The sequence below is a fragment of the Corvus kubaryi genome, unplaced genomic scaffold (assembly GCF_017639235.1).
Source record: "Corvus kubaryi isolate FWS band 111438036 unplaced genomic scaffold, C.kubaryi_AGA036_p1.0 37284, whole genome shotgun sequence".
In the NCBI taxonomy this organism is placed as follows: Eukaryota; Metazoa; Chordata; class Aves; order Passeriformes; family Corvidae; genus Corvus; species Corvus kubaryi.
The window spans coordinates 3,028,173-3,040,711 of NW_024581088.1; the positions used below are offsets into that span (position 1 = coordinate 3,028,173).

Sequence of the window (12,539 nt, forward strand, 5' to 3'; positions counted from 1 at the left end):
TTTAGCTACTCTGGCACAGCAAAGCTGCGCTTGTGCATTTTGAAGAGAATCTTCTTTCAGGTCTCTGTATGCCTGACTATGATTCCATGCTGGTGGCTTCCTTTACAAATATAAAAATACCACAGTAATAATACAAAAGGAACTTTTAAGACTGACTATTTAAAGTATTTTCACTGAGAAATTCCAGAATTATTTTGTTCACACGAACAACATTCAGAAGGCTGTTTTCGCGTTTTAGAAATTCATGGTAGCAGGAACATTCTGATCTAATGACAAAATTCATGGGCTTAAAGCAGGTTAGTGTTTTCTAATCTTTGCTAGTGGGCAAACTAGTATTTTTAATGCAAACTGTAAAAACTTTTTTAAAATTGCACAATTTTTTCGTAAATGTATTTCAGCTATTATGGAGTTTCAGTAAGGAAATGCTTCCACTATCAGAGACTTTCCATTAATTTTTTTGTTTATGTGCTCATTCACCACACACTGAACTGAAAGAAATTAAGTTGCACTCACAATTTATAAAGCAGTGTTTTATTCAACTTTACAAGCCATTATGAAACAGACTGAACTTCTTGAGCAACATACCAATTCACACAAATCACTAGTGCTTTAGAGTGATCAACCTGATACTCCTCTTTAAGTTTAAAAAAAGGGAAGAAATTAAGTTCCTGTCTACATGTCTCTCTACTTGGACAGCTGGAAATAAAAGCAACCGAAATTTTCATTTCTATTCATGTTTAAGTTCCAATACCCTCAGTTTTATGGCAAATCAAGTAGCAAAGCTGTGAAAAGCAAAACTCACACATTCAATTTCCAAAACAGATGTGAGGAAAGCAAAAGATCTACCTGTGTAACTTTTCCCAGGAGCAATTTTTTCATCTATCTCTGATGTTCTGGAAGGGCCTGCTTGAGAACAGAGAGAACAGTTTTTTAAGGGTGTCTCACAACAAACATATATTTCCAGTCCATAAAGGAATTTGCCAAATAACTCTTAATTTCATATATTATGTGCTCACTTCATACTTTCTATAATGTTGAACTTTGGAAAGACTGTGTTAAATATTAAATATTTAAAAATCCTTACTTACTTGGTTCAACATAATAAAAATGGGGCTAGTGGCAGCATTGTGCATTTCTTTGACTACTGAACAGTCAAGAGACGAATGCTGAGCAGCAGGCTTTCAACTGTTTTTTAGTTTCAATAAACTGATTTTTAAAAATTAAATGTTTATGCTTCTGCCATTCTTCAATGGCATTTTAATCAGCTAGATCTTGTTCCTGTTTGTTAAAATTTATATTCCTAAGGAGTATTCTTTGACTTCAAAATTTCTACCTACACTAAATACATAAATTCACAGGGATTAATTGCTTTTCATTACAACAGGTTTTCTTTGAAGACTACAACAGACTGGTTAAAAAAGACTGGTGCAGAAAGCAGCACAGAAACCACACTTAACAGATTAAATTAACACTCCTAAAATCCTACTGCTTAACGCTCTGGCTCTCCTGCAGCTATGCTGGAAGGGTGAGCTGCTTATAGCACAACTGACACCAGACTGAGCAAGAGGCCATTCTATGCCACAGAAATAGCACGGGTATGGAAAATTAGCCTATGTGTGGCAAACAGGAGTAACTGGAACTGACAGATTTGGACTAATTGTTCTGTGCAAATCCAATAATTTCTGTGTTCATTTGCAAAGCAATCTGCAGAAGATCATATAGCTGATCAGAAATTCTAGTTGTTTAGAGGTATGTTCATAAGTGTATCAGCAAGAGTACTAACAGTTTCACTACAGAAAAACTACTGTTAACTAATAAGGCAATGAAATACTCTAAACTCTATTTCATCTGCACAGTAAACAAGAAAACACAGAAAATATTACTGTCACAATCAGACTTTGTAAGTATTTTAATCAACTAAAAGTACATACACAGTATCAAATAAGTGAATATTTAAGTATTAAAGAAAATAATGATAATTAGGTGGTTACAATAATGCTAACTTGAACAGTTCTGCCTAATTTGATTATTCAGATTTTCAAGGAATTTTAAAAAGAACAGCATTTCAAGTGAGGAACCTATGCACGGTTCTTTGCTTGACACACATTTCTTTCACCAAGTGCTGCTTAGATCTGCTCCTGCCACTTTTCCTTGCAGGTGGAAGGTGCTTCCCCGTTGTTTTTTTTTAAATATTTATCTGTTTACTTCAGAGGAGCTCCCTGATTTTGTTCAAAACACAGCTCCACAAAGACTGATGTTGACACAGTCGAGACCACAGTCCAAAGACAGGAAAAAACAGGGAGGAAAAGGAGCAAGGCAGAGCCACAGACACTGGTGGACCTCCAGACCTCACCTGAAAGAATTCTCATACCAATAGTGTGATCTGCAACTGTCAGGGGTGAGTGGGTGTGCTGAAAATGTCTCCATGGACTAAATTTGCTTTTATTTAAATCAGCATATTCAGCAGATGCACCAGTCAGGTTTGTCATTTCCTAAGAACTCCTGTGAACATGCAATTATTATAATTCATAAGGCACTGACACACAGGAGTATCCTATCAACTATAACCAAATATCCCAAAATATGCACATAGTTTTGCATTTATTCTTTAATTCAGAAATCCTGACAGGATTGTTTCACCTACATATTCTGCAGTATTCTCTATTGCATTATCTTTGTGCCAAATACATACTGTGACAGAAATAAAAAAGGGAAAAATAGGAAAAATTCACACATTCAAACTTGAAGAAATATTTCTCTAGTCGAAAAGAAACTTAGTAGACTTATAGCCCTTAGGATTAAGCACAGACAATTCAGTCCTTTAATCTTTAATATTGATAAAAACTACAGTACATGTAGTAAAACCATTAGATTTCTTTAAAAAGTGACCAACACAGTTTATTTCATGAAACTTTAACCTTTTTTCATATTGTGAAGCTTGGACAGAGAAAAAAGCAGTTTGAAAAAATTGTTTCAGAAATTAAGAAGTGTCAAACAATATATTCTACTGTCTTAATTTAGTAAAGACTAGAAAATTAAATTTAAAAGAGTTCTACCACCAAGAGATATTAACAAAAACAGATACATTTCCACTTTACTGCATTCATGCCCACAACAGGCAGAAATACACAGACATGACATAACCAAGGAAAGCAAAAATCAAGTACAGTGGTAACCAGATCAAAAGAAGTTCCATCCAGAAATAAAGATATCAGAAAAGTCATGAAGTAGAAAAATAAGAAAACCCAGGAGAGAAGAACTAAATTCTACTGCAAAAAGGTAGGATGTAGGAGGAAGGATGGACACAGACATGGGAGATTTAATTACTAAAACCACAGGACACCTTAGAACATCTTTCAGTATGGTTATATCTCGGAATCTGAACTTCAGATCTGTAGACAAAGCTAAGCAGTTTCACCTTGAACCAGAGAAAGCACCAAAGAAAGCAGAGGTATGGTCTTCAGCTAACAGCCAGCTCTGCTACACAGCACAGACACTTGGGAACTCTCAGACCAAAACTTGGTCTTTTATGAGCAGATAAATACATTACAGATCATGCTTGGGCTGGAGGAACCTCTGTAAGAGATGGCTGTTGGCATAAATTTAAACTCCTGAAATGCCTGTCACAAATAGGTGATATTTCACATTCTAACAATCCCACTAAAAACAAGAGTAGATGTCATTCCCTCCACAGTCACAACTATCCTTTCTGTCTACCCACCCACACAGCATTTACTTACACTGATTCTAAACCTCTCAGCCTCAGTTTCTAATGGATTATGTCCTAATGTCCTAACACTACAGAGCCAAACCTGTGCCACTTGGCAGAAGGAATGGATTTATTATCTCATCGATAAGCATCGCCTGCAATGCTCACTTTTCTGGGCTTTTTCTTGGTTACCCATGTAGTAGCAATGTGACCTAGATGTGATTCCTTTCAGGAAGCACAACATTGTGATCAAGATATTTTCTGGAATTTCTTGGTTTAAGATAGTATCTGCATACTCAGCCTTACATGCCAGCCTAGCTTCACAGCTATTAAAATGGACATTAATTCTAGTATTCTGAGAGATCTTCAAAGGAGAAATATTTTCTTGCTAGAGACATACTAAAAGACATTCATTACTTTTAAGGCTTCAGAGTGAGAATAAACGCAAAGTTTACATTCCCATTTTGTGCTTTTTCTTTCTAGAGGAAGAGATTTTCAATCTCATTTGGGTTTGGATGAATGTCCTATAGTCTAACTGCCTCACTAACATTGTCAAAATATCCAAAACTGACAGCACTGTTAAATTACATGGCGTTTTAAAGAGAAAAGCTGCTAGGCAGTTTTTACTCACTTCTAAGTGTTTTATAAACACAACCAGCCAATTCACAGGACAGACTGTTTACAGCCTTTTCCTTCTGCTTCCATTTTCCTTTGTTTTAACTTCAAGGCATCAGCGATAGTGAAGACCTACATCCACAAAATTTACAGGATAACGTGCCACTTTTACAAAGATTTTGGTCCTTAGTCAGCAAATAATTAAGTTCTGTATGGGTTATGCCTCCAAAAAGCCCTGCTTTACCCTGTGCTAATAAAGCACAGAGCACTCAGCACTTACTCAGCAGTGCTGCACTTTTGAGCTCCAAAGGTTTATTTTTATATAGGACAAATGGGGTATTCTCAAATCTAAAAATGTATCTGACTCTGAAGAGATGATTATTTAATTTGTTAGTTTCTAGTAAAAATACTAAATTCTATTTGAACCATTAAACCAAGAAAGAGTATTTTAAGTTGTTGGGGTTTTTTTTCATAAGAGCCATAATAACTGGTACTTACAGATAGGGCACACGCAGGAATATTAACTAAGATAGCTGAAATGCTCCAGGCTGTTTCACTTAGTCCTGATGATCACTAGTCACTCCTTTTCCTCATTTAGTCAATCATCAAAATCTGGACCCTTCTTTCAGAAGAGGTTGTCTTTGGTCTCCACCAAGTTTAATAATGCAGTAACCTTAATATTTGTCCTGGACACTGGAAAAAAATACCCACTGCCATAGTGCTAGTGCCCACTGACAGAAAATTGTCCCTTATATTCTGTTAAAACATGAAGTTTTAAATGGCTGAAGTCCCTATTTCTCAGTCATCTTACTGTGTACTGCTAAAACAGTTCTAAATTTAGTAATCCAGTATTAACTCATGGCAACATCCAAATGGTGCAACCTACTACCAAGATGAAAAGAACATCCATCTACAGCTGTAATTTTCCCTCTTTGATTAATAGCAAGAGTTAGTGTGCCACCCAGGCACACAGCACTTTGACCAGCATTACAGATCTTTGAGAAGAAGCACTTAGAGAAAAAACATAACCATGAAATTTTATCAGTAAATCATTTTCTCCAGGAAGCCCTAAGCAGATTGCTGTTCTCTAACAGTTGTTTCTTCTTAGAAATAGATAAGCCTGGCTTTTGCTGTAGGTTATTTTTAGCAAAATTTATTACCTTATCCGTTTTCTTTATTTTGTAGCATGTCTCCAAAGGCAATGCTGGGGGAGACTACGTCACTCCTCAGGAACACCTCTGTGCAGAATAACTGCACTTTTCTATGCTTCACTTCTTGTACAGCACCACCACCCAAACACAAACACCTATGTGCCTCCAGAATTTATAGCTCTCTACAGTTTGGACAACCTTTGGCTTGAATCAGAGTAGCTACTTGAAGAATTAAGGGGAAACTGCTTTACTTGTCAAGTCAGCATGACTTGACATGAAAGAAAAAACACTTCTTTTAGTTCACAGCACCCCATCACTTCCACCAATATACACAGTTTTGTCTTGTTTTAAATGCCATTTTGGAGAACTACACTGCAGGTGGAGAGGGGGGGTTATTAGTCAAGCACCACCTTATCAGAAAGAGATATATATTGCTCTTCATCAATCAGAAGATTTAAATTTAGAGTTGGGTCAAAGACAACAGAAATCCCCCCTGTCAAATGTGCTTAGACTTCACTCTGGAAGCATATTGTGTAACTTGGATTTTTCAGCTCAGACAAACACATCGCAGTGCAATGGATACTATTTTGTAAAGAAGCGATTTCAGCGCAGACTCTCTTCAGATGGCATTGAGTTACACTGTGGGCTATTGGCCAAATTCCAACATCATTTTTATGCATGAAATGGAAAACCACAACGGGGATGAGAAGCAAAAGGATGAAAAGACTTGGCTTTGGAAGGAACAATGATTAGGTTGTTTTCACATCAGTATCTACTTTTACTACATTAACTCATGCCTGTAAATGTACCTCATCCTCCAAGGCTAGGTAATGTTCACACATCAAGAGCAGATAATCCTAACACCTTTCCAGTTCCACAGTCAAGGGGTGACACTTTGCTATACTATGATTGAGATCTCCCTGAATGATGCTCATATGTTACTTGAGATATGCTAGGGTGAAAATATTGATTTCACAATCCCACAGTTAGTTATTAAAGCACATTAGAAAACAGTCTTAAGAATCTTCATGTCTGAACACACACAAAAATGTTATCTCAATAACATATAATATTACAAAATAAAGGGATGTGCTGTTTTGCACTTCACTGTTGAACATGTAACTATCATTGAGAGATGTGTGGCAGCTTGCCCACATTTCTTTGTATTACTCAATTAACCTAATGACAAATACACATAGGTTGAAATAATAAATCTAAGGTTTTAGTTATTTTATATTGCCATTTATAATCACAACTTAATTACTGTTCATTTCAATATAAAGAAATAACAATTTCTGTTTTCCACTCCTAGCTGAGATCAATGTGTTAAATGGATACATAGAGGTGAGGCAAAGCAACTGGGACATCCAGAGGCTGAGCCATGGGCCTCATAAATACTGTTATGCTTTTTCCACATAAATAAACCTTTCAATACAATTTTGACACATACAGGTCATTCCATACAAGAGAAGTGATTGGTAACACTTCCAATCACAGAATCCTAGCATGGCTGATTCTATGATGTACAATGTATAAAAGTTACTGAAACTTTAAACTAAAGAAAAAAATTCAAGCAGTGCTCTAGAAAGCATCACTAGAAAGGTTTATTTCCTGTTTAACTAAGTCATTGGAGTTACAGAGTCTGCACACTGAACCCTCAGAAAAATACATCATGCAGTTCAAAAGACCCCTGGAACTTCTCCTTCAGACCAAACACACACATATGGGTTCGGGATGAAGTTGTTCTTTAGGTCTTTTGGCGTTCTTCACCAGATCTGAAGTAATAGGCAGTGATGGAAATGCTGTATCATAACAGAGATAAGTCATTACATGTTTGATGACCAAAAATTAGAGAAAGAGAGGCATGGAGAGATCAACACTTAGGCAACCAATCCTTCCATGAGATAAACGCGTATGAAAATTAGTATCATTACCGGAAGTATTAAATTGATAGTAGTTAGGATCATCTGTTTCCTGCTTCATTGTTAATGTTGACATTTTTGAAGAAATTCCTGTAGAAGCAAAAAAGGAATCAAATATGGAAACTAGTAATAAGCAGATTCTTAAAACAAAACAAACAAAAGCACCCACCAAGATCCTTGCTGGCCTCTATTAAAAAAAAAAAAAAGAAAATTACACACTTGTTGAGCTAAAACAATGGTAACAAAGTGATCTGCTGGTTTCTTACGTTTCAATTTGGTCACCTCCAGGAAGGATCCAGGACTAAATACTTCCCTACAAACCACTTCCCTGCAGATGTTGTCTCAGATCTGAATAGTATTTTAAAAATGGGCTTCTTCCTCTTTGCATGCTACCACAGGAAAAAAATATATTTTATCACTCGTGCTGAAAGTCCTAGAAAAGCTCGTGGTCACTCTTCTGTGAGAATTACTTAAAATGCCTAGAAAGCTGCACTGGAAAGAGTCTGGGACTGACTTGGCAAAAACTTCAACTTAACCCTTTGTGTATGTCATGCTGAACATTAACCATGGAGGGTGCCTAAACCACAAATTTAAAGTTGTGAAGCACAAAGAACAAGAGCAAAAAGCTGGACTACATGTAAGAACTTAATTCTAATAGGAAAGTGAGCACTGCAGCCCAACCCAGCAAAAGGGAAAGCCACTGATACATCTCCCAGCACACCTGCTACCTCACTGGCTTTAACGGGATTATCCTTGCCTTTACATCACAGCACACACTTAAGCATTAAGCACAGTGCCTTGGGGAATCATCTGCTACCTGCAGAGCAACTTAGGAATGATTTGGCAATCTTTTAATAACATATCTTGTTATTTATGAATTTTTTATTTCTCTTTTAGCTAGAAAATGGACATTTTTTCATTTTCAATATTTTAGGAATATTAGCAAATAAACCAAGTTTTTGCTTCCCATTAGGGACAAAGACATCTTGAATAAGAACAAAAAAAGCCAATAAACCAGAGGAATTTCTTCTTCTCTAAATTACATAAAGATAAATTTAGTCTACAATGTATGACAAATTTCCTCCCTCTTGAAATGGAAGCATTTGGCTAGGGTTTAATAGTTGATAAAAACTCAACTGAAAATTGACAGTTTCAAAGAAAGACAAGTTTTTCCATCTCACCATCATTTCATTTCCATCTCAAAGGATGTCTTTTTGCTACTTTTCTTTTTTTTTTGGAGCTTTCTGTCTTTGCTTAAGTTCAGTCTTCTGAACAGAACCTGGCCTTTTTTTTTTTTTTTGCTGCAAATTAAGGCAAATTTTTGAACGTACCAGAATCCTTGCTTGGTTCCACTTTCACTTTAACAGGAGGACAACTATAAAAATAAACAAATCAAACAGAATGACATTACTAAAAACAAACCTTAGATTTCTGGGAAGTTCTTCAAGCTTTATAGCTTGTCAATAAAATCAATCTCCCAGAATTTTTTCTAACAAGAACATAAAAATAAAAAACCCTGCATATTGGCTTATTTGATTTATCACAAGGGAATTGCCAGCTATCTCCTATTCCTACATTTTTTTGAGCTACACACAATATTCAAGTCATGTTTAGCATTTAATGAGAAGCAAACACAGAAGCACAGAAAACTGATCCCTGTTTTCACATTAACAAATTTTTGATGTATTACAGATATAGTATCTTCATTTACTAATTTAAAAAAATCATTTTTTTCAAATTGAGGAGGGGGAAGGAAGCAACATTCCCCTCCCCTGTTCTCCCTCACTGCTGTACCATAAAGCATGGCAAACTTAGCCTTGACTAACAGACTGTGAACTAAGATAACTCATTGGGTTAATTAAACCAAGGAGAAACTTCGCCATTTGTTTAAATTGTAACAGTTTCCTCACAAATAATGATCAAAACAAATAGAAGATTGAGCTTTGTGCTTTTTATAATGCCAAGAAAGCAAAAGTTATTCAAAGGTCAGCTGGGCAGAAAAAGCATATTAAGACAAAGATAACAACATGAAAATAGACAGTTGATTAAAAAAAAATTTAATTCTATATTATTTTAAATTCACCTTCCACATGCAGGTATAATTGAATGTGAAGGATCTGTCATATCAGCTCCTGAAAGTCAAAAGACAATATTTGAATTTCCTGTACTCTATTTACTTCAAACACAAATTGAAAATGTAACATTGATTTCACAAAGCAAAAGCCTGTTCACATTTTACAAGCATATGCACATATTTTCCTTATTCACAGATAATGAGAGAAAGATCCCATTAAACTGTACCTAGACACAAACAGCTTGCAATTTTAGAATGTCACTTAGCACACTGAAAACCTACCTTGTATTTTTGATAGAACTGTATTATTACCAGAATCTCCGTAATTTTCCATCTCTAGTCCTCTACCTGAGCACAGGCAACACATCTCTAATTTTACTAATAAAGCATCAACTTCTAGCTCTTTCACCTAAGAAATTAAACATTTCCTTTTTGACAACATTCCTACAGAGATTGCTTCATCATTTTCATAAAACAAATCCTCACACTTAAGCATTTAGCAAGTAAAGCACCATGATACCGTGAAAGGAACAGGAGAAGGGACTTCTCCTAAGCTAGAAGTGAATCTTTGTAGAGTTCTACAAAATTCACTCTAGCTCAGAATTTTTAATATATAGAGGCTTTCATAGGAACTACAACACCTAGCCACTTCAGAAGAGTAAATTACTTTTTAAAAAGAGATATAAATGCCAAAATCAGCTGGGTAGTGGAACACAAGCACTGGAAAGTCTTGGCATTTTCTAAAAACCGAATGCAGTCCTTCATAAGTTCACTTCTCCATCTCCTAGGATACGATACAGTTCACATTAAATTTAAATTCAGTATAAGGATGAAGAATGAAATAGAATGAACTTAATCAATACAAAGAATAAACAGAATGAATGTCATCTCTAACGAGTTGTTCCTGGCAGAACGCATAAAGGAAAGCATTATAGCTCCATAAGTAACGCAACTCACGGTCTAGAAATTTCTGCATAGTTTGCCACTTTATTGACATGACCAAATGTTCTATGTATATTGCTATCTAAACTCAAATTCCAATCTTTTTCTGTTTAGTCTGAATAAACATTAACCTACCTATGTGTTTCTTCGGTTCTAGGAAAGACCTGTGTTTAAATATGGAAAGAAAAACTCAGTTTTAGCAAAGACATTGTTAATTACTTTGTAGTGTACATTACAGAGAGCATTCCTGGTTAAGAGAAACAGTCTGCAATGTATTTAATTAAAAATTAAATTTGATTTTACTTAAGTACAAAACCAAGTTGGACAAGAAAGAGAGCAAATAACCTGTTGATACTAAATGAGATCTCTGACTTATTGTCCAAAATCCATTTCAGGGTAGAAATATCATAATTTGATGGATGTTTTAATGCGAGTCCTTCGGGCAGGCCCTGCACTATCACAGCAGAATGGTCCCTCTGAATCTCTTCGTATGGCACAGGTACCACCGTTGACTTTCCTAAAGCTTTACCTAGAAAAAAAAGAGGAGGTTGTTTTGACGTCAAGACTGCTGAAGTTAGCAAAAGGATGAGCCCCTCATAAAACTTTGTAACTTTGGCTAGGACTGGAGCAAAAGCAAGTGCGGATGCAAATCTTCTCAGGAAACTAAGTAGTGCTGGCACTAATAGGCACTGTGCAATAATCTCAAATCACATCCCACAAAACACATCAAGTAGAAAACTAACCACTATGTGTGTATTTTTAAGAAACAGCTACTCAAAGTTTCTAAAAACAGCAGTGTAGTTAGAAGGCTAAGATCATGGAGTTTTTTCCTCCAAACTGGAATAAAAATTTAGAAATCTAGAACAGCTCTTCAGAAGAATTTAAAGCACCCACCATAACAAAAGCAGAAAAAGTCCTCCACGGACTTCCTAAGAGCCTCCAGCTCCACAGTATCCACCGTCTGTCTGTTTACAGGGGGTGTAGTCTTCGTTTTCTGCAGTTCTGCAGCCCTGTCCTCTTCTGGAACACCTGGCAGTTATTTATAAAAATAAGACAGACATAAAATAATAAGTTATTAGAAGTGCCTAGTCCCTCCACTTTAGACTAGAGATTCTCAAAAAGGAATCCTGCCGGAAAATTTTAAGAATTTACTTATCTTAGAAGTAAATGCACATATCTATGTACATAAGCAATGAGCAAATATAAATTTACACCAGAATTATTATATCCTCCCTACAATCTTTGCAAATATCACCCCCTGAAGAATATGAATGACAAATTAAGAAACACATCCCAAGGAGGCTTTTTTGGGCATGAAGAGGTAGAAAACACTATTAATCTCAGGAGAGGATAATACAGTAAAAGCAAAATACTAAACTGCCAAGAAAAGAAGGACCAACAGAGTCACCAGGAGAACGGTAAAACACCAGTGTGAAGGGTCCCATAGCTCTCTAATGCTGTGCATGACGTCTTATGCAGCAGTTCTATTATGTCCTGGTTTATTTATTCTGTATGTGCTTCGCAGAATATTTTACAGAAGGGATCTGACTTTTGCCACAACAGTTCATGTCTCTTTCAAAGGACTTTTTACACACCTCTTACTGCTGAATAAGAGGAGTTGCAAACAAGCCATCATCACGCAAAATAGAGAAGATTTCAGCCCTACATCTTGTTCTAGTCTCTGAGCAAAATTAACTGCAAAAGGACTGAGGGAGTAAGAACACTTCCAGTATTAAAAAGCAAACAGAAGAGACGGTTTCAGGTGGCAGGCCTCCTTTCTCATCATTCAATTCTTGCTAAGATTTACTGAGAATCACTCAGCAAAACCAGAGGCAAACAACAGAGATATGCTTGCCTACCTGGAAGGAAAGGCAAGGGAGATCTGTGTTCCTTTGTGCAAGAGCATGATCAGTGCTGAAGCTGTGTCATGACTTCACCACGAGCCAGCACAGCAGTAAGCCTGAAACACTGCGATGTGCATCACCAGGACTGCTGGCACCAGAATTCTACACTGACACAAGAAAACAAACATCAGTTTGAACAACTGATTACAAATGGGCTGTGAAATGAGCTGAAGCAGCAATGCTTTTAGTAAAACCACATTTATCGTCTTAAAAACTCGTATC

The 12,539-nt window shown here is 36.2% G+C and overlaps 1 protein-coding gene across 1 annotated transcript in view; it reads right to left on the bottom strand.

Annotated features, from left to right (window-relative positions):
• Positions 1 to 12,539, bottom strand: part of GTF2I (general transcription factor IIi) — a 78,593-nt gene that overhangs the window by 33,732 nt on the left and 32,322 nt on the right. The window contains exons 5-11 of the mRNA XM_042026582.1: positions 11,308 to 11,442; positions 10,759 to 10,942; positions 10,549 to 10,577; positions 9,481 to 9,529; positions 8,729 to 8,772; positions 7,410 to 7,487; positions 773 to 906 (exon numbers count right to left, since the gene is read on the bottom strand). Of these exons, the coding sequence (XP_041882516.1) occupies positions 773 to 906; positions 7,410 to 7,487; positions 8,729 to 8,772; positions 9,481 to 9,529; positions 10,549 to 10,577; positions 10,759 to 10,942; positions 11,308 to 11,442 (653 nt within the window). The remainder of the gene's footprint in view (positions 1 to 772; positions 907 to 7,409; positions 7,488 to 8,728; positions 8,773 to 9,480; positions 9,530 to 10,548; positions 10,578 to 10,758; positions 10,943 to 11,307; positions 11,443 to 12,539) is intronic.